We start from the raw sequence: 25,165 nt of genomic DNA, 5'->3' as shown, positions 1-25,165 counted from the left end.
TCAGCTGAAACAACTGAATACTTTTAATAAAATGTCGGTGTTTTCCCATGAGATCAAAATGCGGGGTTTTCAGGATGTGCATTAATAGCAAGAGGAGCACTACTGACCTGCCTCTATAGTTGCATGGTCAGTACTCTGTCTATTCGGCCATGCATTTAACCTCCCTCATCTTTCACATATTCCACCTGTCCTAACTAAATTGACCAGGTCTGAAGTCACCTTTCCAGCAGCCCATCTGCACAGAAACACTGGCAATTGCTCTCTAGATTTGCCTTCCCCTTACTCTTTGATCATTCAGGCACCCCTCAACAATCCAGTAGCTGCTTTGAGCTTCAGGGAGTTAAAAGCCTGCCTATCTTTCAGTAGTCTGTCTAGTTCTGTCTAAAGAGCCAACTCTTTAATTGTGTTTAGTTTATAATTTCCTTTCTGTCTAAAACATTTCTTGCATGATTATGCCTTGTGGGAGGTGAACCTCATGGGTGGCAGCTTGTACTTGGCATACACTTGAGGAGTGTGTTTGATTTGAATGGTGAATCTTAATCAGTTTTCATTTGTTTGCTCAAAATTAAGAAAATCCCTCTTTGCCCTTGTGCAGCCAGGTCTCTAAGGAAAGCGGTGGGAGCTGGTACGAAGGAGCTGTACCATCCAGCTGCAGACTGCAGAGGAGAAGTCTGATGTAAGGAAAAGGGACACAAGTCCCAGGTGGCTGATGAGAGACATGATGGGGTTGAGGAGGTGAGGAGCAAGGTTGTCCATACTGTGTCAGACCTCAAGGGACAGCTTCTCCTACCAGTGCAGACCTCGTTAGGAGAGACCCTGGATGAATATCAAACAGAGAATGCTCCTATTGTCTCTTCTCTAAACTGAAAACTAATAAACTACACCCTGGAAAATAAAACCTCATTCTTATTAGAAGCTATTTGAAATCTTTCTCCATCAGTGCACTAGGAAACCTCTCTAATTAAGTGTACAAGACTAGAAGAATATTACAGGAAGGCACATATCTCCTTAGGGATTGCTTTATTTTAATGAGCCCCATGGGGCATTTGGTGCTGAGTCCTGGAACCTCAGGTACTGAGAGGAGATTGCACAAACCTCTCAAAGAGTCAACACCAAAAGCCAAACCCAAAGTACCTTGAAGCACTAATGAGCCCCACTGAGGGCCATTACTGACAAAGCCTCCCCAGGGACTCGTTAGAGCAGACAACTGGAGGCCATGATGACAGGTAGGCAAAGGCACTGTGCAGGCAGCTGAGATGCTGAGAAAACCCTGGCTTTGTTCTATGAAGCAGAAAGGCCAAGCTCTGACCCCCAGCCCCGGGGAAGGCAGCTCCTGTCCTTCACACAGTGCTCAGGGCTCTTCCTGGGGCAGTGGGATGTGGGGTGTGTGGTGCTGAGGGAAGGACAACGCTATGACAGTTCCCAGCCCTGCTGGGGGTGTGCAAGGAGGCAGTGAGGCCCCAGTGCCTCAGGACAACGTGTGTCCTCATAGGCCTTGGTAGCATGGATGACTGCCATAGTTCAGAGGAAAAGCCTTGGTGACTTCCAGCCTTGCCAGCGCTCTTTGCCATCTCCACCACAGGTTGTCCTACACTGTACCGCAGCTGCTTCTTTTGCCCTGCAGGCTGGAGACACCCATCTCGCTTCCTCACTTTGCTCTCACCCCGACATTTCCATACATTCACTGAAATCTGTCCACCCTCACACTCTCTTCCTTGAAACACAAAGACATGGACTGATCTCCTACTCCTTCTGGAGGACTTCATGCACCACAGCACTACACTTTGAGTGACATTTCTTCCTCCTCATGCCCAATCTCCACCTTCCAAGCTGCACTGTGTGGCAGTGTTTCTCTCTCCTGCTGTTTCCTGCCTCCAAGGAGAGCTCCACCATCTGGGAAACAGCCTTTCAAGCAGGCATCCCAACCCATCAGCTTTCTGCTGGCCTGTCACCTGACCACTGAGAAGTAACCTCACCATCATCTCCCAAGGCTGCTAGCCTTTCAGCTTCTCGGATAGACATGACCAAGCTGCGTGCCTGCTGCTGTCCCATCGTGTACTCAGGCAGGAGAGACAGGACAACCAAAATGTAAGCCCCCTTCCTGCAGCGAGCCTAGGTCCTTCGGCAGAGGGGATCTCCCAGTCAATGTGCCAGCCAGGTGCCTTCTGCTGGCCTGTCAGAGACCCTGGCAGATGTGAGCTTAAAAGCACAAACCCCCGCCATGAGTCAAGGGCTGAGCTATCAGCTGTTTCAGCAAGAAGTGACCTCACAGTCCCTTTCCCAGGCACATTCCTGCTGTTGGCCTATCACCTCCAGAGGCAGAAGTGACCTCACAGCCCCCTTCACAGCCATTGGCTTCCTCCTGGATTATGAGTTCCCGAGACACAACTGACCACGTGATACCGTACCCAACCATCACCCTCCTTGTGGCCCAGTACCTGAGCAGATAAAAATGAGGTTGTTTCATCACATTTATCTCATATATTGCCTACAAACGCTTTGGGTGGAGAAACGTTCCTCAGAAGCACTACTGTATTTATAGTGGTGCCTTTTATATCTCTACTTCTGCCTCTCTGTTTTTCCTTCTTCCTCTGTCTGTTCTGTCTTCAGAAAGCTCTCCAAGGAAAAGATTCATTGAATCATAGAATAACTCACGTTGGTAGAGACCCGTCAACACCATTGTACTGGGTGTGGCTGGGATGGAGTTAACTTTCCCCAGCCCATATACTTCTGTACTTCGTATTCGTGGCTAGAATGGTGTTAGAATCATAGAATCATTTAGGTTGGAAAAGATCTTTAAGACCTGTGACTCCAGTCGTAACCCTAACACTGCCATGTCCACCACTAAACCATGTCCCTAAGCACCACATCTACACGTCTTTTACGTACCACCAGCAATGGTGACTGAACCACTTCCCTGGGCAGCCTGTTCCAATGCTTGACATCCCTTTCGGTGAATCAATTGTTCCTAATATCCAGTCTAAACCTCCCCTGGCGCAACTTCAGTGCATTTTCTCTTGTCCTATCACTTGTTACTTGGGAGAAGAGACCAACACCCACCTCGCTGCAACCTCCTTTCGGGTAGTTGATCACGCACCAATGTTTTGGCTATTACTGAGCAGTGCTCGCACCAGTGAAGGCTGTCTCTCCAACCTCCCTCCAAAGATGGTAGGCTTGGGGTGGGCAAGTGGTTGGGAGGGGACATAGATGGGACAGCTTTCTGAATTGACCAAGGGGATATTGCATACCATATGACATCATGCTCAGCAATAATAGCTTAGAGAAAGGAGAGGGAAGGGGAGGGGATGACATTCAGTATTAAGACAGTTGACTTCAAAGCAGCCACTACATGGACTGAATCCTGGCCTCCCAGGAGGTGGCTGGACATTGTCTGCTGATAGGAAGTAGACAATAAATCTCCTTTGGTTTTGCTTTCCTCCTGTGTATGGCCTTTTATTTTGCCTTTTTTTTTTTCCTTTTTATTTCCCCTCCATGAAACCGCCTTTATGTTGACCCATGAGTTGTCACACCTTACTTTCTCCCTTTGTCCTGCTGAGGAGGGGGAGTGAGAGAGCGGCTTGGTGGGCACCTGATGGCCAGACAAGTTCAATCCACCACAGCCATCTTGCCCAACTCTCCTGCTATAGGCAGTGTTAACTAGATGAGATTGCTCAAGGGCTCCCCACAACTTGGCATCACCCACAAAGGAGCTGGAAGTGCATTTTGTCCCATCATACAGAGAGATAATAAAAATCTTCAACAGTGGTGGTCAAGGGCTGGTCACTGCTGGATGCCACTAGTAAGTGGCTGCCAGGAGGACTTTGTCCCACATATGACATTTGACCCTCATCGGTCAGCCAACTTCCCACCCACCAGATATTCCACTTCTTCAGTCCAGCTGTCAACAACCTGGCTATAAGGAGACTACAGGAGACCACGTCAAAGGCCTTGCTGAAGTCCAGGTACACAACATCCCCTTCTTTTCCCTCCCACAGGTCTTCTGCAATCCCTTTCTTGTCCTTCAAATGCCTGGAAATGGCTGCAGGAGGACTTGCTGTATCACCTTACCCAGTGAGGCTGACCAGCCTGTAACTCTCCCAATCCTCCTTCCTGCCCTTTTTGAAGCCCGGTTTCACCTCTGCCTTTTCCAAGTCCCCAGGAACCTCTCTGACGGCTCTGGCCTTTCCGAGGTGTTTGAGAGAGGTCTCACAATGACACTGGCCAGCCTTCTCCATACCCCTGACACCAAAAGCCTTCTCAATAGCCCACACTTCCGAGGAGTGCCCAGGACACAACACATGCCTGTCCAGGTCCTTGGGGCGGTTCAGAAGAGAACCAGAACTGATTTCTTCCTACAGGCCCACCACTCCAATGGGCTCTCTGTGCAGCTCACGGCTTTCCTGAGTGTTTTTCTCAGTGATCCCCTGCCCCTAAGCTTTCTGGTCATCCAGCTGTAGGTGACAGGATTGAGCAGAGGAGAGGAGGGTGTTGAAAAAGGGCTTTGACAGACTATCTCAGGAGGGGTGTTCTGGGCATCACACAGACAAGGACGATGGATGATGTAGAAAAAAGTGACACTAGTGAGGTGAGCAGAGCAGGTGGAGAAGGTCTTCTGCCTGCCCACGCTGGGCAGAAGAGCTGCACCAGGGTGGCAGCTCTGATGCACACACAGGATGCCAGCGTGAACAGGAAGGGGAAGACTGCATCTAAAAAGCAGGTTATGAAAGCAGAGAGTATGAGTGCCATGCTTTCACTGCAGGTGAGTTCCAGCATTGGGGCAAAACCACAGAATACGTGGTCCAGTACATCGGGGCCACAAAATGTATCTGGGACAAGAACCAAATGATTACTGTAGATGACAGCAATCCCCCTAGCCAAGGTGCAGCTGTCTCCTGGACACAACCCTTCCAGTTCATGAGTCTTGCAGAGAGCAGGGGGTGGCGTACAGCCAAGTACTGATTGTAGGATGTGCCCACCAGCAGGAAACACTCCGTGCATGCAAAGGTGCAGGAATTAGCACTAACATTGCTGTGAGCAGAGATTGTGCTGTCCCCAGTCAGGGGACACTCAGGGTGGTGGAGCTGTAGCAGGCTTCCAAGTGTTTCACCAGCAGCCCCATGAGGAGGGTGTTCCAACCACCGTCAGAGGGCAGGTAATGACAGAGAGGAGGAAGAGATTTTTCTGAAGGTTGGGGACATTCCCCGTTCCCATTAGGGGAAACTCCACTGATGATGTCTGGTTGTCCTAGTCCCCTTTTTCCATGGAAAGTTTTAGGTCTGCATGTCCCCTCTCTCCTTGTAGGACACCTATGAGTGAGAACATTTGTTTCTCTCTTCAGTGCTTAAAGAAATTGTGAATGAAGTTCAGAGAGGTGAAACATGGAGGTGCGTGTGCCTCTGATGCATTCACACTCCCTAGACATGCTCTGTGCTTTGTGAAAGGAGAGGAATGCTGTCTTCTAGAGAGGAATGCCACTCATGCTTGCAGAACCCTTTCTGACTGCACAGGTGCAATGCTCCTCAGACGTGCTTCTTTCATACTACGTAATAAAAGAGACAGACCATAAGGATGTAGCACACAGGGGCATTTGCAATGAACCGGACAAGGCAGGTGAGAGAAATCTCCTTGGGATGCTGGGGGTTGTTCCTGGAGTCACACACGGAAATGTCAGGGCTCTGACAGATGTGTTCAGAGACACGAGTCCTTCCCTTGCACAGGCAGAGGCAGGCCAGCACACGCAGGCCCAGAGAAGACCCTGCTCTGCTGGTCCTTCATGTCTTTCCCAGGAGGTCTGGCTGTGCAAGGAACCTGCTGCTTGCCCCCACCATGCATACGCACACAGTTAAGCTGTGCACTGGTGTTTTCGTTTGCAGGGCACATTCCTGGGCATGTTCTTGAGAGCAACTTTGGAAGAAGACCTAAGCCTGCATGCACTGCCCTGAGGAGATCTTTAGGTACGATGGAAATGCTGTTAGGGAGGCCAGCTCTGTCACAGAAGTACCCATCGCCTGTCCCTGCCTGTGGCCACAGGACTGCCACACCGTAGGACTATGAGCAAGCTACCAGAGCATTCAGGCCTTACACCAACGCAAAGGCTCAGAAGGACAGTGTGGAAGTGAAAAAGAGCTCTGGAAAGACCAAGTGCTGGTGGTCCTTTGCAGTATTGCTGTGCTAAGACTCTTTTCCCCTCCACTCTGCACACAGGCAATGCCCCTGCAGCTGCAGAGAAGGTCTCAGAGGAAGGATCTTGGGCAAACAAGTCACTGGAAAGTTCTTTATTTTGTTTAAATACACAGAGAGCACGGGGCCTCATTTACACAGTCTGTGGGTCTCATAAATTTGAACAGATACGTAATTAGAAACTGCACCGATAATAACATTTCTTTGTGGACAACATTATAGAAAGTAAAGCAAAGCAAAAAAACCAATGCCCACAACCAAAACTACAGAAGATGGGCTTGGCCTATAATGCGTTCCATTATGAGTAACTTGCAGAAGACAACAGTTTATTGCTTCTGAAAATCATCCGGTCATCAATTTCCACACTGCATCCTTGAGCTCCTGGTTCCTCAAGCTGTAGATGAGGGGGTTCACTGCTGGAGGCACCACTGAGTACAGCACAGCCACCACCAGATCCAGAGATGGGGAAGAAATGGAGGGGGGCTTCAAATAGGCAAACAGGCTAGTACTGATAAACAGGGCCAGGTGAGGGAGACACGTGGAAAAGGCTTTGTGCCATCCCTGCTCAGAGGGGATCCTCATCACGGCCCTGAAGATCTGCACATAGGACAGCACAATGAAAACAAAGCAAACAAAAGCAAACAAGGCACTAACCACAAGAATCTCAGCTTCCCTGAGGTAGTCTGAGTCTAAGCAGGAGAGCTTGAGTATCTGGGGGATTTCACAGAAGAACTGGTCCAGGGCATTGCCTTGGCAGAGGGGTATGGAAAATGTATTGGCAGTGTGAAGGAGAGAATTGAGAAACCCACTGCCCCAGGCAGCTGCTGCCATGTGGACACAAGCTCTGCTGCCCAGGAGGGTCCCGTAGTGCAGGGGTTTGCAGATGGCAACATAGCGGTCGTAGGCCATGATGGTGAGCAGATAAAACTCTGCTGTAGCACAGAAAAAGAAAAAAAAAATCTGTGAAGCACATCCAGCGTAGGAGATCGCCCTGGTGTCCCATAGAGAATTTCCCATGGATTTGGGGACAGTGGTGGAGATGGAGCCCAGGTCAAGAACAGAGAGGTTGAGGAGGAAGAAGTACATGGGGGTGTGGAGGCGGTGGTCACAGGCTACGGCGGTGATGATGAGGCCGTTGCCCAGGAGGGCAGCCAGGTAGATGCCCAGGAAGAGCCAGAAGTGCAAGAGCTGCAGCTGCCGTGTGTCTGCAAATGCCAGGAGGAGGAACTCAGCAATGGAGCTGCCGTTGGACATTTGCTGCCTCTGGATATGCTTATCTGTTGAAAGAGGAGAAGACATTGACAAGTTAAGGCAGGATGCAGACTTCTTTGAGCCCATCCTATTCTGTTTCCCAGACAATCTCCCCAAAAAGCCTTCTCTTCCTTTGGCATAATTTCATTCAGCTCCTTTTTGTGAGATCAGGTTTGTGCTGCTGAGGGCACTTTGTCTGAGGGGGCAGAAATCCTTCTTTTTCTCATTGCTTTTAGCCTGAGCACTGCTGAGCCCTGAGGGACAAAAGGGCTCCCTATGCCCTAGTGCAGAGTCAGGAGAGCTGGTCTGCACACGAGTGACCTGCTGGTCACCACGCAGGTGTCCTGTGCTTACACCTCTCTCCATTAGAGAATGGTCTCCCTAACAACGTACTTGAAGAAGAAAATGGGCTTTTGCGAGTGTGGAAGAGTCCAGCTGCAAAGTCCATTTCTCCAGACTCTTTCCCTGTGGAGCTGAGCAGAGAGGGATGCAGAAGGGTGGAATGGCTCTCTTCAGGCTCTGCCTGGAGCTGTCCCTGCTGGGACCTGTTTCTCTGTCCCCATGTCTCCTCCCTGTCAATGCTCACAGACCCCACCTCACCCACTGTGCGCTCAGCTCTGCGTTGCAGACTCCTCCTGGCAGCAGGGCACTGGCCAGGGCCATCTGTGTGTTGGCAAGTCCTAAGGAGCACCTCAGATGAACCCTGAAGACACCATAAAGGTGACATTGGTGCTTTCTGTAGGCAAAGCAATGGGTGAAGGGACTCTATCAGGTTCCTGGGAACCTATTGATAACTCACTGTAACACTGTAGGAGTCTCGGTCATTCGTCCAAAACTGAAAGAACCATCACCATTCCTCACCACCACCACCAGCACAGCAGGAAACTGGAAACACCTTTAGACAAGGTAGCCCCTGCCTTGACTTTCCCCTTGAAATGCTGCCTCTGCCAGTGTCCTGGGGGTGATGTGGAGCTGTGAGCAGCCCGACCCATGGAGCACAGTCTTGAAAGCAGTAGGACCTTGCCCTGACAGCGGTCATTCCTTCCACCCACAGCTTCTCCCCACAGCACCATCGGAACCACCCCGGGCAGGCTGAGTGCTGACCCTGGCAGGCAGCAGAGTCCCTGCCCCAGCACTCAGCCCCCTGTGGTGCACGGACCCTGCTCGGAAGGACAGCCCTGGGCACCCCTGGCTGCACACCCGGCTTCACACCCTTGCAGCTGTCCCCAGCAGAAGGCAGCCATCCTTCCTTGTCCCTCTGATAGTGCAGCAGGCAAGCCCTGCTCTGGAGCACGTCCTCCTTTTCCACACCAGAAAAGCCAGGAGACCCATCCTGACAGGTCCTATCAGTCATGTAACGTGTCAGCTATAGAAGATGCCTCCAAGATGCTCATCTGAATTTCCCTGCTGCCAGAGACTTACTGTGTCAAAAGTTGTGAAGACTTCTCCATGAACAAGCTCAGAACTGTCCTTCCACTTCCAGCTGCCTTTAACCTCTCTCTGCCTCACTGCTCTCCCCTCTGCACCTGCAGGCAGTGCCCTCAGCCCTGCTGCCCTTTGCAGAGGAGCTGCTCCTGGGCAGAGCTGTCTCTCTGCAGCGCTGCCCGCTTGCCAGGAGCTCCCTCCATGCCAGGAGCCCAGCCCAGCTCAGCAGCAGAGGACCAGCCCAAGGCAGCACTTTCTCTGCCCCCTCTGGGCTCCCTCCAGGTGTCCCTGGGGCTGCAGGGGAACCTGCTGGGAAACAGGCTGAAGGCAGCACTCATGTTCCCTCCCTCACCTGGGGAGAGACACGTACTTCCAGCAGCTGCATTTCTCAGTCAGAGACAGATTTAGATCCAAGAATACCTTTTTTGTTTTATTATTAGACAGGATACCCAGACGGTGCCAGGGAGGAATCTCATTTACCTTTTTGGAGGGAAGGGATTCAGCTGAGTCAAATGAAGCTTCTCATGCTGTGATTGTAGTCCTTGGGGCTAAAAGAGGAGTTAGCTCCATCCCATGCGCACCACAATCCCACAGGAGGTGGGATTTCTCTTGCCTCAGTTCAAATGTGCACAAAATAGGCTCCTGCACATGAGGTCCTTGTCTCAGCTCCCTTGGTAATTAATGGGGATGGAGGGCAGGAGTAAGATGTTCAGACACAGACACCTGGTGACATACTTGGTTCCAGAGGTGACCAAGATGCATGCTGGTAGCTTCAAGCTCTAATGGAGCAGTTCATAGAGACAGGGCAGCATCTGGGGGCATCTTCATGGAGACTGGCAGGAAATTCCTTTGGCCAACTTAAATGACAGAAGGTGCCCACACGTGGGACAAGTGAACCTGTAACTATTCCTTATGTGCAGGGCATCCTACAGAAGTATTCAGCTGACCACATGGAGTCATGTGGCACAGGGAGAGCTAAGTCACTCTCTTTCTGTTCTCCATCAGCTGTATTTTCTACAGGTCCTTATAAAGTATAATGGCATTTGTCTCACATGCATCCCTTCATTGCCTAGCCTAATTCAGGGCAGCTGAATCTAAATTTAATATCCAGATGCAGGCCTGTAATGCCATGAGAACTGCCAGGGCTCTGCAGCACAACTACATGCAGCTGACATGGAAAGCACAGGTCCTATACAGGAACCCCGTCCCCATTCAAACTAGCTGTGTGACAGCCATCACCCAGGGCATCTCAGAGAGATTCAGTGCCTTTGGGCCAGTGACTGAATCACACCACTGCACTGACGCAAGGTTGTTCACTTCTCTTTCCAGTGGATGCAGGGCAGTGCATGAATACAAAGCACATCACACCAAGGTCTCCAGTCATGTGCATTCCCTCTCAAACTCTGCTGGGTCTTCTCTCCCCCAGTGTTTAACCACCCCCTTGATGATATAATCATGGATCAGGCCAGTGATTTTCACAATGTGCCTGAATCACAGGATGTCCAACGCCAAGGACATTTTCAACATCATCTCTTCCTTCCTGAGATCAGCTTCACCTCCACCGCAGGCCCTCAGGGCTGCAGACACAACAGACAGCAAACCCCTGTCCTGCTCAGATGCAACACCGAGCTCTGTTTCTCTCTGGCCTTGGGGAGAGCGGGCTTTGCTCTCTTTGTGGGCACCTCATTTCTTCTTCACACTGCCCTCTGCCATCCACTCCAGCATGTCTCTGCTCTGAAGCAAAGCCTTTGCACAGCTGAGGGCTTGGGGGCTTGGTAGCAGCTTTCCCTGCTGCAAGTCTGCTCTCAGCCCAAATGTGCCCCAGTTGAGGTGCTGCAGCCCAGACATGCACTGATGCCTTCAGCCTGGGGCACAGAGAGGAGGAGCTGGGGCTGTGTGTGCAACCTCTTCATTCCACTTGGAGGGAAGAACAGCTGAGCCTGTTGGGACAGCTCACATGGCTGGGCTGCTGTGATGGGTGGGTACAGGATGATCAGGAGGCCAGAAAGGTCAGGAGGGAAGTGTCCTCAGTGTGAAGGAGCTGCTTCGGTGTGTGGAGCTCCTCTATGGGATGAACATGCTGGGTGAGGGTCAGAGGAGAGGCTGGTAAGGGTGACATTTTGGTGGGAGACAAAGAACCCATTGAAGTCCCCCTGTGGACTGTAATTACCCTGGCATTCACTGGGAGGGGACCACAAAAGCATGCAAACATTCATGGACCTTTCTGGAGGGGCTCAGTCAAGACTCAGCTTGGGACACAGGTCTTTATAGCAGAAAAATGTAATTGCAGGTTGGTCATCAGTGGTGATGCTCATCTGCATGTGTTCCTCTCAAAGAAGGAAGAACTGTACATGGATGTGAAAACCAGTGTCAGCCTTGGCTGTCATGACCATGGAATAGTGGGGTCTCACCTCGCAAGGGGAAGGAGAATAGTGCAGAGTGCAGATGCCAGACCTCAGAGGAGCAGACTTTGGCCTGGTCTTGTGACTTTTAGTGGGGGAGCCCCTGTGAGCAGCACAGAAGGGCAGCAGAGCTCACTACAGCTGTGGTCTGAAAAAAGATGAAATGAAGATTATGTGTGGCTGAATTTGCTGAAGTTAGGTGTAGATAGGTGTGAGGTACTCTTGGCTTTTGTCTTCACCAGTGAGGTCACCCAGTTCCATGTGCTGAAGAGGCAGAACCCCAGGCAAATCCAGCAGTGGATGGAGGCCAAGTCAGGGGTTACTTAGGTAAGCTCAACCCTTCATAGTCCATTGGACCAGATGGGATGAATCCCAGGATGTTGAGAGACCAGGACCATGACATAGCAGGGCTGCCCTGATACATTGTGGAAGGTCATCAGGAGTGGAGAAACCAAAAAGCCAGTCTGCATACATCTTCTAAAAAGACCCAAGGACTGAGCAGGGGAGTTATAGGCTGCAGCGACAGAGGCCAGGAGCTGCGTGGCTGGGCAGCAGCTCCCTGGAAATGGCTCTGGTGGTCCTGGAGTTTCATGAGGCAAAACAGGAGCCAGCAGCGAAGGCGGCCAACAGCATCCTGGGCTGTGTGAGCAGGAGCACAGCCAGAAGGAGTGATTATCCCCCTCTGCTCAGCACCTTTTACACCACACCCTGCACAATGACAGTGAGACAATGGCAAACAGGAACCAGTTCACTGGAGGGCCACTAAGGTGGTAACCCTCCCATTATCCTTCAAGTGTTTCTGTGATTTCCCTAAGAATGTCAGTATCTACAACAACAAACACAACAGCAAAAGCATTAATCTGCCTCAATATAGGTATCTGCAGCAGAGTAATCTGCATCTGTGGTAGCCCCTCTGGGCAATTCCAATGGAATCAGTATTTGCAATAGACAGCGTGATACCCAGTCCACACGTACATATCTGAAGTGGTTCAGATGAAGGGTGGTCTTGCAAAAGTCACCTTTGTGTCCCCAGGTGGCATGGACACTGCTGATTTTTGTCTCCAGAGAGCGGCAGAGGCTGGATCCCCTTCTCAGGACAGATTCCTTGTGAGGAAGCCACAGACATGGGGCTAGCTCACCTGGTTCTTACTGGCACTTCACTCAGCATCTGCTCTGCTCTATTTGGTGCATTTCTGTGACTACTCTTTCTGCACACACAGTCGTAAAGAGACAGCCATTTCATAAAAGGTAGTGTACAAAAGGCCCTGCTGTGGCCAGGAAAGCTCACCGCGAGCTCTGGAGGCAGCAAGGAAGATTGTAAAAAGCATCTGGAAGATCCAAAATGCTCAAGGCCTCTTCTGAAGAGTGAGTGACCCGGAGCAGTAGTGCTTGGCCATGTGTAGGTGTGGGAGAGAGGGTTGGGGGATGTCAGTGAGAAACAAGGGGATGGCTGGTGGCTTTAGCAAATGCTCAAAACCATGTGTGAAACCAGCAATGGAAAGCAGGGGATGTCTGTGGGTGGAGGTTGAGGAAGAGGATAGCCCTGAGAATGCCACAGGAAGGAAGGTCCCTCCTGTGCCAATCAGCGATGATAAAGATGTTTCCATCTTGTGTGCATGCCTCAGCCTGACAGATGGGGAATGCCCACTGCTGGGGGTGGCTGTGCTCCGTCACCCACATGAGCTCACCGTGCTGACCAGCACCCTTGGATGCAACCTCTCCAGTCCCACGGACTGGTAAGGGTGTAGTTTGCTCAAGTAACCCCTGGCTTGACCCCATCCAGCCCTGGTTCTTCTCCTCCAGAGTACTGCTTCAAGCCCAAAGGCCTGGGAGACCTTGCTGGTGATAACTGAGGCAAAGAGGACATAGAGTATCTCAAATCTGTCTACACCTACTCTTAGTAAATTCAGCAGTGATCCCACAGTCTCTCTCTTTCTTCTTTAACTGTTCCTGATGTAGTAACAGCTCTTCTTGGTTCCTGTTGCATTCACTTTCCAGTTTCAATTAGTTTTTTATAAGGATCATTGCTGTGCTTGAAGGATGCTGTCTTTGAAGACAAGATGTATCCAGGCACATTGGGAAAATGATTGGTCTGTTCCTTGACTGTATCATCAAGGAACTGAGTAAAGACCCCCGTGTGATGTGCTTCGTGTTCACACAACGCCTGCAGCTATTGGGTAGAGGAGGGACAGACCTTGCCTCTCTGATGGCATTTGATGACCGATGCCCCTGACTGATGGCAACAGTCAATGGCACACAGGCAGCAAATCGCACTCCTTGCGATGCCTTCTGGGGTCTCTGTCAAACACACGCTCTGAATGGGAATTGCTTTCCTGTAAGTCCTCTGCTGTTCCTGCAAGCCCTGGCATCTCCCGTAGCTCTGTGGGACTGGATTTGAACATTAAATTGAGTGGCTGCCCTAAATTCTGTTAGGCAACGTGGGGATGACCATGTGAAACCTGCCAGTGGAGTCAGTGGAGATCTGGTAAATACAGCAGAAGGAGAAGAAAGAGGCTGAGCTCTCCCTATGGCACGTGACTCCAACTGTTCAGATGAATACCTCTAGAAGCTTCCCTGAGCATAACAAGTTCAGCTGCCCATAACTTGGCAACCTTTTAGATGGCCAAAGGAAATTCTCAACAGCCTCCAAGAGGATGCTCCCAGATGCTGCCCTGTCTCTACGAACTGCTCCATTTCAGTTTACAGCTCCCTGCACATGTCTTTGACTACTTCTGCCACCTCAAGTGTCAGCAGACATTTGCATCTCACTCCTAGCATCCATCTGCACTGATGACCATGGGAGCTGAGACAAGGAGCTCATATGCAGGTGCCTGTTTTGTGCATAGTTGGACTGAGGCGAGGAAATCCCACTTCCACCTCCTGTGGGTTTGTGGCAGGCATGGGAGAGAGCTGAATCCCGTTCCAGCCCCAGGACTACACACCCAGGATGAGATGCTCCATTGACTCAGCTGAATCCCTTCCCTCAGAACAGGTAAAGGAGATCCCTTCCATGTCACTGTCCAGGTGTCCTGTCTAATGATGGAACAAGGAAAGGTGATTCTCATGCCCGAATACTTTCCTCATCGTAGAAAATACAGTGCTGGGAAGAAGTGTCTCTCCCCAGGTGAGGGAGGGAACATGAGTGCTGCCTTCAGCCTGTTTCCCAGCAGGTTCCCCTGCAGCCCCAGGGACACCTGGAGGGAGCCCAGAGGGGGCAGAGAAAGTGCTGCCTTGGGCTGGTCCTCTGCTGCTGAGCTGGGCTGGGCTCCTGGCATGGAGGGAGCTCCTGGCAAGCGGGCAGCGCTGCAGAAAGACAGCTCTGCCCAGGAGCAGCTCCTCTGCAAAGGGCAGCAGGGCTGAGGGCACTGCCTGCAGGCACTGAGGGCAGACAAGAAGAGCGAGAGAGAGCTCCTGGTGTGGGAGGAGAGGTGAGAGCTCACTGCTGGAGAAATCTTCACAGCCCTTGACACGGTAAGTCTCTGGCTGCAGGGCAATGCAGATGAGTCCCTGGAAGTGTCTGCTAGACCTGGCACATGTCACAGCGGATAGGACCTGCCAGGATGGCTCTCCTGGCTTTCCTGGTGTGGAGGAGAAAGAGGACATGCTCCAGAGGAGCACGCTGCCTGCTGCACCATCAGAGGGACCGGGCATGATGGCTCTTTCCTCCCAGGGATGGCTGCAGGGGTGCCAAGCTGGGTGTGCAGGCAGGGCTGCCCCAGGCTCCGAGCAGGGTCCCTGCACCCCAGGGTGCTGTTTGCCATGACAGGGACTCTGCTGCCTGCCAGGGTCAGCACTCAGCCTGCCTGGGGAGCTCCCCACGGTGCTGTGGGGAGAAGCTCTGAGTGGAAGGAGCAACACCCAGCAGGGCAGGGCAGGGACCTTCTGCTGTCAAGAGGGTGCTGCATGGGTCAGGGCTGCTCACAGCTCCAGATCAGCCCCAGGGCATTTCCAAGGGGATGTTTCAAGAGGAAGGTGCAGGCAGGGGCTACCTGGAAAGGAAGGTGCTTCCTTAGGCTTCAATTTCATGCTGTGGGGCTGTAAAGGGAAAAGGAGCTGCCACTTCTGAGAAGGGACTGGGATTCTTGAACCGTTACATGATCAGAAGGTCTGCTGGGAACCTCATAAACTGCCTTCACCTACCCCTCAGCCTACAGGCAGCGCCAGCATCACCTCTGCTGGCAACATCACGGTTTGTCTGACCTGCTCTTTACCACCTGCAAGCAGGGAGATGTCCCTAGACAGTGCCTTCCCACGGGGCGTGTTCTGTAGGGCAGAACTGAGTGCACAGACGGTGGGATGGGGTCTCTCAGAATTTGCTGTGAGGAAAAAGATGTGGGGCAGGGAAGCAGGTGAAAAAGGTTCAAGAAGCAGAGGGCTGGGCAGGGAAGAATAGAAAACTAAACATAGTAATGTCATGGGAAGGAGAATTGGTAAAACTCCCTGTCACCCCCTCCAGTGTGGTCACCTTCAGCTGAGCAAACCCCCTTGCCTCCTCTCTGACCCAGCAAAGTCTCTGCCCTCATGGCTGTGGGCACCAGGCATCAGCCGTCCCCTCTGCAGCCAGAGCTCCAGCAGAGGAGAGGTGCCTCTCTCCAGCCAAGTGCCCATTTCCCTCTGCAGAGCACAGGGACCGAGTGTGACTGCCGTGCAGCATGGCTGTATGTGAGGCTGTGTGCACGGCTGGTTACGGTGACGACGTTCTCAAGTGCCTTTTTCTCTCTTCTTGCCTCTCTTGGCAGAAGCATTGTGGTGCTGCTCCTTCATTTCCCACTTGCATCTGTGCTGCTCCTGTACCTGCTCTTGGGCTCCGTGGGGTTGGGGGAGTTTCTGACACTGACCCTTCAAGCCTTGCTAGGCAGGGGTGTGTGTGGGGGTGAGCTGTCCCAGCCCCCTTCTGTCCTGTGGGGCTCCAGGAAATGTGGGCTGTGGGCTTGTGAAACGAATGGCTCTCCCCAAAGGAGATCCTCTCTGCAGAACACTTGACCATTTCCCTGCAGTGTCCTGCCTGGCTGTGAGCTTGACACCAGGCACAGCTGTCTCACAGCATCTGTGTGATACCTGAGACACCCATAAAGGAGCCCCAGAGGTGCTAAGACTGTGGACATGGTCTTTAAAACGCAGCTGTAGGTGGGCGTCCTGGTTTTGGCTGGGATAGAGTTCATTTTCTTTCTAGTAGCTGGCATAGTGCTTTGGTTTGGGTTTAGGATGAGAATAATGTTGATAGCACACTGATGTTTTAGTGGTTGCTAAGTAATGTTTACACCAGTCGAGGACTTCTCAGCTCCCCATGCTCTGCCAGGTGCACAAGAAGCTGGGAGGGGGCACAGCCAGGATAGTCGATCCAAACTGGCCAAAGGGCTATTCCATACCATATGACATCATGCACAGTATATAAAGTGGGGGGAGTTGGCCAGGGGGTAGCGGTCGCTGCTCAGGGACTGGCTGGGCATTGGTCGGTGGGTGGTGAGCATTTGCATCACTTGTTTTTTTCCTGGGTTTTATTCCTATATCTCTCTTTTGTTGTTTTCCTTTTTGTTATATTTTTTAATTACTATTAATAGTATTATTATATTATTTTTTCTTTTTCCGAATTATTAGACTGTTCTTATCTCAACCCACAAGTTTTCTTAATTTTGCTCTTCCAATTCTCTCCCCCATCCCAACCAGGGGGCAGAGGGGGAGGGTGAGAAGGCGGCTGTGTGGTGCTGAGTTGCTGACTTAAGTGAAGCCACGACAGTGGGCAGCTGAAAGGTGCCCTGCGTGTCCTTGCCTAGAAGGGGAGTGTTGAGGCCACTGTCAGTTGCCCTGTGAAAGAGGAACAAGTTTGGAGATCTCAGCTTTGAGTCCAGACTCCTCTACTCTCAGCAGGGTGCAGTTTCTTTTAAGGGGAACATACCACTGCGATCATCCTCCAACTCAAGCACACGCGAGCGCAGGGCGTCTGGGAACAAGAGCGATAGATAGACCAGCTCCCCACAGCCTGCACTGAGTGACAGTGAACCCTTTGCTACCCAGGTCTCATGATATAAATGCTGAGGATTTCTAACTTTGAAGATGATTGCCCAGGTAGGACAGGAGTATCTACAAGAAAATAAAGAAAATGGAAAAAAAAAAAAATTCATTTTCTTACTTGAAAAGTCTGTCCTAACTTCTCACTGCCTTTCCCTTCTTCAACAGTCGCACATGCCCAGATGCAGCAACCGTCCAACAGCAGCTCCATCACCCAGTTCCTCCTCCTGGTGTTTGTAGACACGCGGGAGCTGCAGCTCTTGCACTTCTGGCTCTTCCTGGGCATCTACCTGGCTGCCCTCCTGGGCAACGGCCTCATCATCACCGCCGTAGCCTGCGACCACCGCCTCCACACCCCCATGTACTTCTTCCTCCTCAACCTCTCCCTCCTCGACCTGGGCTCCATCTTTACCACAGTCCCTAAAGCCATGGGCAATTCCCTGTGGGACACCAGGGCCATCTCCTACACGGGATGTGCTGCTCAGGTCTTTCTGTTTGCCTTCTTTATCACAGCAGAATTTTCTCTTCTCACCATCATGGCCTATGACCGCTATGTTGCCATCTGCCAACCCTTACGCTACGGAACCCTCCTGGGCAGCAGAGCTTGTGTCCACATGGCAGCAGCTGCCTGGGGCAGTGGGTTTCTCAATGCTGTGCTGCACACAGCCAATACACTGACAATCCCCCTCTGCCAAGGAAATGCTCTACGCCAGTTCTTCTGTGAAATCTCCCAGATCCTCAAGCTTTCCTGCTCAGACTCCTACCTCGGGGAAGTTGGGCTTCTTGTAACCAATTTTGTCCTTGCCCTTGGGTGTTTTTTTTTCATTCTTTTCTCCTATGTGCAAATCTTCATAGCCGTGCTGAGGATCCCCTCTGAGCAGGGATGGCACAAAGTCTTCTCCACGTGCCTCCCTCACTTGGCCGTGGTCTCCCTGTATGTCAGCACTGGCATGTTTGCCTACCTGAAGCCCCCCTCCATGTCTTCCCCACCTCTGAACCTGGTGGTGGCAGTTCTGTACTCGGTGGTGCCTCCAGCAGTGAACCCCCTCATCTACAGCATGAGGAACCAGGAGCTCAAAGATGCCCTGAGGAAACTGATTCAATCGGTTCACCTTCAGCAGCAGTAAGATGCCCATCTCTCCTCACAGGTTAATTTCATTTTTTCCCATGATGATCATGTTCATACCAGAATAGTTATATTCATCCCACATCTCCAGATCATGACCTGGCTGTGCCTACTAACCCAGAGACCTCTGGTAAATGTGTGAACTCGCTTTCCAGTGAGCATTTCTGTAATAAATGGTGTTTACCAAGGGCAGCTCCTGAAGGCGGTGCTCTCCTTTTTGCTGAAGTCAGGACTAGGTTGACTAGTCCATGACTTTTTGCTGACCTTGGTTCTCGGTGGGCTCAGCCACAGCGAGGTGTTTTGGGGAGTGAGGTCTGGACTCAGGTCTCAGCTGTGGGTGCCCAGCACGACCGGAGATGGTGAACGCGCTCTGCAGTGCCTGCCCAGGGCTCCCCTGCATTCAGCAGAGCTGAACGGTAGCTGTCCAGCTTTCTGGAGGGGAAAATGGAGACCCTAGGAGAGCAGAGGGTGTCTCCAAGGGACACCATGTGCCTGCATGTGGGCGTCCCAAAAGAAGGACCATCCAAGGTGGAGTCAGCCAAAGGCAATGCACTACATTTAAGCATCTACAAGCAAACAAGAGCTCTGCCATCCCAGGGATGGCTGTGGGGACCCAGCAAGATCAGCAAACGGAGACAGGAGGGTGATTCACATCTCCTTCAGTCAAAGCCTAAAGGTGGTTCAGTGTGTACACTGGAAAACATCCTGAGTCATGAGAAATGCTCTGAGCTCCTTCCACAGCTTTAGACCCCTGGCAAGGAGCTTGTGGCAGTGCCCAGTCCAGCTGGACCTGACCAGCACAGCCAGTGTGGAGTCACTCCATGGTCCCACAGCCCACTTGCTCTGCAGAGCATCACTGCCAGCTTGGGGCCCTGTGAGGAGCATAGAGAAGGGGCTGAGAGCACCAGGCCAGCTCAGAGGAGGGATGGGGACAGATCAGACAGGAGCTCACCAGGGATGGAAATGTCCTCTGAGAGAAAAATGCTGGTGTTCAGCTACTCCAAGATAATACGCAGTGTTCGGCTATCCTAAAGCATGCTCACGATGCAGAGCCAGAAGTCCTTGCTGTCCTGGTGCTCTAACAGGCCTGGGAAGTGGCTGGAGAAGGATTGGTGTCCACCACTTGCCATCTCTTAGTGCCATTGTCCCCCCTGCAGGGTGGCATGGAAAGGAAGGCTGGGACCCTGGTTGAAGGCTTGCACTGAAGGCAGTATTGACCCAGAAGCCACATCATTTTGCTGTGGTCCTTCAGTCCCTGTGACCAGCATGTGTCCTTGAGACAACCTTCCCCACCCTGTGTGTCAGTCCGTACCCCAAAAGCTACCCCAAGACAAAGCTCCTCAGCCAGTGTCCAGCTGTGACCACAGGAAGGACAAGACCTCTCCTGGGTCCTCTGCAGGGCTCAGCATAGAGAGGAGAACTTGGGAAACTGTAGACCATCCCCATGCCCATGGAGGCCCTCAAGAAGAGTCCCTCAGGCCGAATATCCAGCCCGGCTTGTCGCTGCATGAACAGCCAGGAGAAGGTGCCCCAGGAGCATCATTGCAGACCCCATCTCCTCATTCCAGCCCCAGCCCCGAGCTGGACAGGGCTCTCCCCCTTGTCACTGTGGTGGTTCCAGGGACCCAAGAGACACCTGGGGGGGAGATGTTTGGTGGGCAGTGCCAACCCAGTGCTCCCAGCAGCTCCTCTGCAGCCAGAGCAGCTCTCCATGGTCAGAACAGGACTTGCTGCTGCTCAGGGGATCGGGGGTCTCTTGGGTGCTGCAGCCACTGGCACTGCCTGCTGCAGCTCCCAGACTGAGGGCCGAGCTTTGGTGCCCTGCGACACAGCTCCTGCTGGGTTTGCACCGCTGGTCACAACCCTCTGTCCCTGGTTATTTAGTCAGCTCTCAGTCCACCTCACTTTCCCCTTATCTAACCGATACTTCATCAGCACATCCAGAAGGATGCTAGAGGAGACAGGCTGACAGCTCCCAAGATCCTCCTTCTTGCCCTTCTTGGAGGCAGGATTGACACTGGCTTCCTTCCACTCCTCAGGAACCTCTCCCAGTAACGATGACCTTTAAGAGAGAATGGAGAGTGGCCTCGCAGTGACATCGGCCAGCTCCCTCAGCACTCGTGGGTGCATCCCCTCAGTTCCCATAGGCTCAGGTATGTTCAGTTTGTTTAAATGTTCCCTGACCTGAGACTCCTGCACCAATGCTAAGTCTCCCTTGCTCCACATTTTCGTGTGATCTCAGGGCCCTGGGATGCCTGAAGGCTGGTCCTAGCAGGAACGACTGAGGTGAGGAAGATATTGACTGGGGCTTTTCCATATGCTGGACCATATACTATGTACATTTTCCTTAGTCTTCTTTTCACTCTTTATGTAGTTGTAAAAATTATTTTTATTGTCCGTCAGGTCAACAGCCAGATTCAGCTCGAGCTGGGCTTTGGCGTTCCTAAGCCCATCTCTGCACGCTTGGGAAGTTATCGTTGATGTCCTCCAGAAGAGTTCTAGATGGGTTGTGCCTTGATCTCTTGCCCCTCAGGCAAGGAATTGAACCAACCAAGGTGGTTCAATTCTAAGACCAGGAGAAACAGAGTGTGACAACATGAGGCTTCTTCCAGTGCCCTAAAGAAGTCCTCAACTCCTTCTTCCTGATCAAGCAGTCAACAACAGACACCCACTGCAAGGTCACCCATGTTGGTCTGCCTGCTAATCCCCACCCACAAGCTCTCGACAGGCTCATCATCTATCCCAAGGCAGAGCTCCAGGCTTTCCCACTGCAATTTCATTTAAGTAGTCTCTCCTTTTTTTATTTCTTAGCTGTCATGTACTTTCATTCCTATTGCTGTGACCTTGTTAGAGGCACCACAAGCCAGGTGAGCCATCTGCACGCACACATTAACCTCTGACACAATGGAGCTTCACTCCAAATGGACCTCGAGAAACTCTTGGGTTTGACCAACAGAAACCTCAAGAAGTATTCCAAAGAAAAGAGATCTTCTCCTTCGGATCTTCTGAAGTTTTGATCAGGGGGCAGAACCACCCTGTTGTACTGCTTTTTGGCTAGGGTGGAATTACTTTTAATCCTAGTAGCCCATATGGTGCCGTGCTTTGGATTTGTGACCACAACAGTGCTGGTAACACAGCGATGTTTTAGTTACTGCTGAACGGTGCTTTCACTGCATCAAGGCCTTTTCTGCTTCTCATGCTGCTCCACCAGCAAGTAGGCTGGGGGGGCACAAGGAGCTGGGAGGGGACAGAGCTGACCCCAACTGACCAAAGGGATATTCCATACCATAGGATGTCAGGAGTGAGTGAGTGGCTGTGTGGGACTGAGCTGTCTACCAGGGTTAAACCACAACACCCGTCCATCAAGGCAGGCTCAGACATGACTGGTTGAGGAGCAACCTCAAGCAGAAGGGTTTGGGCATTACTAGGAATGCCATAGCAAGCAGTGGTCCTACACAGGAATATGGCCATGAGCACATTGGGCTGCACTGGGAGGAGTGTGGCCACCTAGGCAAGGGGAGGTATTGTCCATCTTGACTCAACACTGCTGTGGCCACATCTGCAGTAGTGTGCCTCAGTCTGGGGCTCCCCGTTCTGGAGGAATGGGGAGGACCTCTTACGTGGCCAGAGAAATTCTGCCACGATAGGCTTAGTAGTCATCTGTGGAGAGGATGAGAGACCTGGGCTTCTTTAGCCTGGTGAAGTGGAGGCTGAGGGAAGAATAGTGGTAGCTCGGGACAGCATGAAAATTGCTTTCAGAGATGATGGCACTTGTTTTGGTAGTGGGAAAGAGCATGAGGAAGGAAAAGCACCAGAAGCTGCAGCTTTGGAGGTCCAGAGTGCACCTCACGATAACGAACTGTCATTCTGAATGTAGTGCTGTGGTGCAAACCATCACCCAGAGGAGTCTGGATCAGCCCATGGCTTTGTGTTTCAAGGAAGAGCTGGCGAGCATGGAGAGACAGCAGCACAGGTAGGGACATACTGGGGTGAGAAGAAGGTGGGGAAGCACGTTGGGTGTCTGCAGCCTGCAGGGAAACAGGCAGAGGCATGGGACAGTGTAGGAAGGCGTGTGGTGCAGATGGCCAAGGGCGCTGGCAAGGCTGAAAGGCCCTAACAGAACTGAGGTCTTTGTCCCCTTGGCTATGGCTGATGTCCCTGCCACAAAGGCCTAAGAGGAGACACATTGTCCTCAGGTAATGGGGTCTCATTGCCTCCTTGCACCAACCCCAGCGAGCCTGGGAGGTGTCGTACTGTTTTTCTTCACTTGGCATTGCACTCCCCACATCCCAAGGAAGAGCCCTGAGTCACACCGGAGGGACTGGATCTCCCTTCCCAGGGGCTGGGGGTCAGGGCATGGCCATCCTCCTTCATCCAACAAGCCAAGGGTTTTCTCAGCATCAGCACTGCCTGCACTTTGCCTTTGCCTGCCTGTCATCATGGCCTCCAATTACCTGCTCTAACGAGTCCCTTGGGAGGCTTTGTCAGTAATGGCCCTCAGCGGGGCCCATTAATGCTTCAAGGTACTTTGGGCTTTGCTTCTGACTTTGACTTCTTGAGACGTTTCGTCAGTCTCCTCTGAGTACCTCATGTTCATGGACTCAGCATCAAACACGCCATGGGGCTCATTAAAATACAGAAAGCCCTAATGAGCCATGTCTCTTCCCATAACTTTCTTCAAGTCCTCAAGACTTGTACACCTAATTGGAGAGGCTTCAGTTATGATGACGATTCACTTAATTATGAAGATTTTAAGGAAGATTTCATAAAGGAGGTTTTTTTTTTCAAGGGTATTTTCCATCCTGTTTCAGTTTACAGAAGAAGTGATAGCAGCATTCTACAATGGATATTGATCCAGAGGGTCTTCTGAAGACATCTGGACAGGCAGGAGAAGCAGTCCCTTGAGGTCTGACACTGTAAGGACAACCTTGCTCCTCACCTCCCCAACCCCACCAGTTCCCTCCTTGGCCACCTGGAACTTGGGAACTTGCATCACTTTTCCTCACATCACACATCTCCACTGAGGGCTGCAGCTGGATGGTACAGCTCCTTTGCACCAGCTCCCGCCTGCTTTCCTTAGAGAACTGGCTGCACACAGGCACAGAAAGCTTTCTCTTCACTGCCAACAAACAAAAATTAAACATGATATAATTTAATAAACATTAAAACTGTCTCCTCAGCTGTATGCCAAGTCTAACGTGGCCCACCTTTCACAAGGGATTTCCGTAGAAGAACATTTTGAGACAGAGATATGAGAAAGGATAGATATAAACACAATTAAGGTCTTCACTAAAGAGTTAATCAGAATTCTGAAAGATGGGGCAACTTTCTAAGTCCCTGAAGCTCAGAACAGAAACCAGACAGTTGAGAAGCATCTGAAGTACCAAAGAGCAAGTGGAGGAGGAAACCTGAGAGCAATGGGAAGGGCATACGTCCACATAGTCTACTGAAAAGATGTCCATAGGCATGGCCATTGCATCAGGAGAGGTGGAAACACCTGAATGAAGAGGGAGATGAAAGAGTAGACAGAGGAGTGGTAATACAAGTGCAGGGGAAGATAAATAGTTCTTCTCCTGCCATTAGCACACTCCCAGGAAATTCCCATTCTGTCATGGTGGGAAAACATTGCCATTTCTTAGAAGTACTCAAATGATTCAGTTGGTGAAAATGTGCTTGCATCTTTTTTTTTAAATGTAAAAAAAAAATAATTCTTCACCTTTCCAGGCAGCCAACACTTGTCGGACCATAAAGAGGCAGTGCCACTTTTAGGGGCCCCAGTGTCCCTGAGGTGCTGGCCTGGCATTGGCGTCTATCAGAGAGGACCTGTGGCAGAGCAGAGCACCTTGCAAGCTGCAGGTGGAGGCTGGGCAGGGCTTCCCGGGGCATCTCCACTGGCACCGGGTGTCTGTGTCCCTGTACCTGAAGGCATTTGTGTCCTACATCCATTCCCAATCTGGACAACACTTTCCTTTTCAAAAAAAAGGAAATCCCTTCTCAAAGACTGAAAACAAGCTGAAAAGGGTGTTGACACATTTCTTTGCTTTGGCTCTTTCTCTTCAGTTCTCCTTACTTTCATTTCCATTGACGTTAACTGACATCTCACAGGGATTACAACAAGATCATTTTCTGTCTTGCAGAGAGTCCATGCCCCCAAACCCTTCCCTGCCCAGGGCTCCTCAGTCTTTGCCCAGAGCAAGTCACACTGAGGTGTCGACCTCTCTTCACTGCTTGAGATGTTTTATTTTAGATGGTCACTGACAGCACAGGAGGATTCACGCCCCATAAACATCTGCTCTGCTCCAGTTAGAAACAGGGCCCAACATCATCATAGGGTCACAAGAGAACTGAGGTTGGAAGGGACCTCAGGAAGTCTGCAGTGCAGCCTGTCAGAAACAGGGTCACACCAAGCTGTTCAAGGCTTGATTCAGTCCGAGTTGGAAACCCCCCAAGGACAGAGACTGCACAACCTCTCTGGGTGACCTGTTCCAGACCTTGCCTGAGCTCATGGGGAAAAAAGTTTTGCTTATGCCCTGGCTAAACCTCTCATCGTCACCTTCCTCCCATTCCATTTTGTTGTCCCACCATGCGCCATGGTGAAGGGCCTGGCTCTGTATTCTCCATGACTTCCTCATAGGTACTGGCAGGCTGGGGTGAGGCCACCCCGGCCTTCCCTTCTCTGGGCTGGACAAGCCCAGCTCCCTCAGCCTCTCCTCACAGGCAAAGTGCTTCAGTCTCTGGCTGTCATGAGGGCCCTTTGCTAAACCCACCCCAG

At 51.5% G+C, this 25,165-nt stretch overlaps 2 protein-coding genes across 2 annotated transcripts; one reads left to right on the top strand and one right to left on the bottom strand.

Moving 5' to 3' along the window:
• Positions 1–6,522: 6,522 nt before the first annotated feature.
• LOC142403932 (olfactory receptor 14J1-like) lies at positions 6,523–7,434 on the bottom strand. The gene has a single exon (XM_075490236.1). The coding sequence runs from the start codon at positions 7,432–7,434 to the stop codon at positions 6,523–6,525; it is 912 nt and encodes a 303-aa protein (XP_075346351.1).
• Positions 7,435–17,449: 10,015 nt separating this feature from the next.
• On the top strand, positions 17,450–18,394 carry LOC142403894 (olfactory receptor 14J1-like). Its single transcript, XM_075490193.1, has 2 exons — positions 17,450–17,752; positions 17,840–18,394. The coding sequence occupies exons 1-2, from the start codon at positions 17,450–17,452 to the stop codon at positions 18,392–18,394; spliced, it is 858 nt and encodes a 285-aa protein (XP_075346308.1).
• The last annotated feature ends 6,771 nt before the right edge of the window (positions 18,395–25,165 follow it).

This window comes from Mycteria americana, unplaced genomic scaffold (assembly GCF_035582795.1).
Source record: "Mycteria americana isolate JAX WOST 10 ecotype Jacksonville Zoo and Gardens unplaced genomic scaffold, USCA_MyAme_1.0 Scaffold_46, whole genome shotgun sequence".
NCBI lineage: Eukaryota > Metazoa > Chordata > Aves > Ciconiiformes > Ciconiidae > Mycteria > Mycteria americana.
Note: the sequence above shows the minus strand (reverse complement) of the source record. Positions and strands in the feature narration are given on the sequence as shown.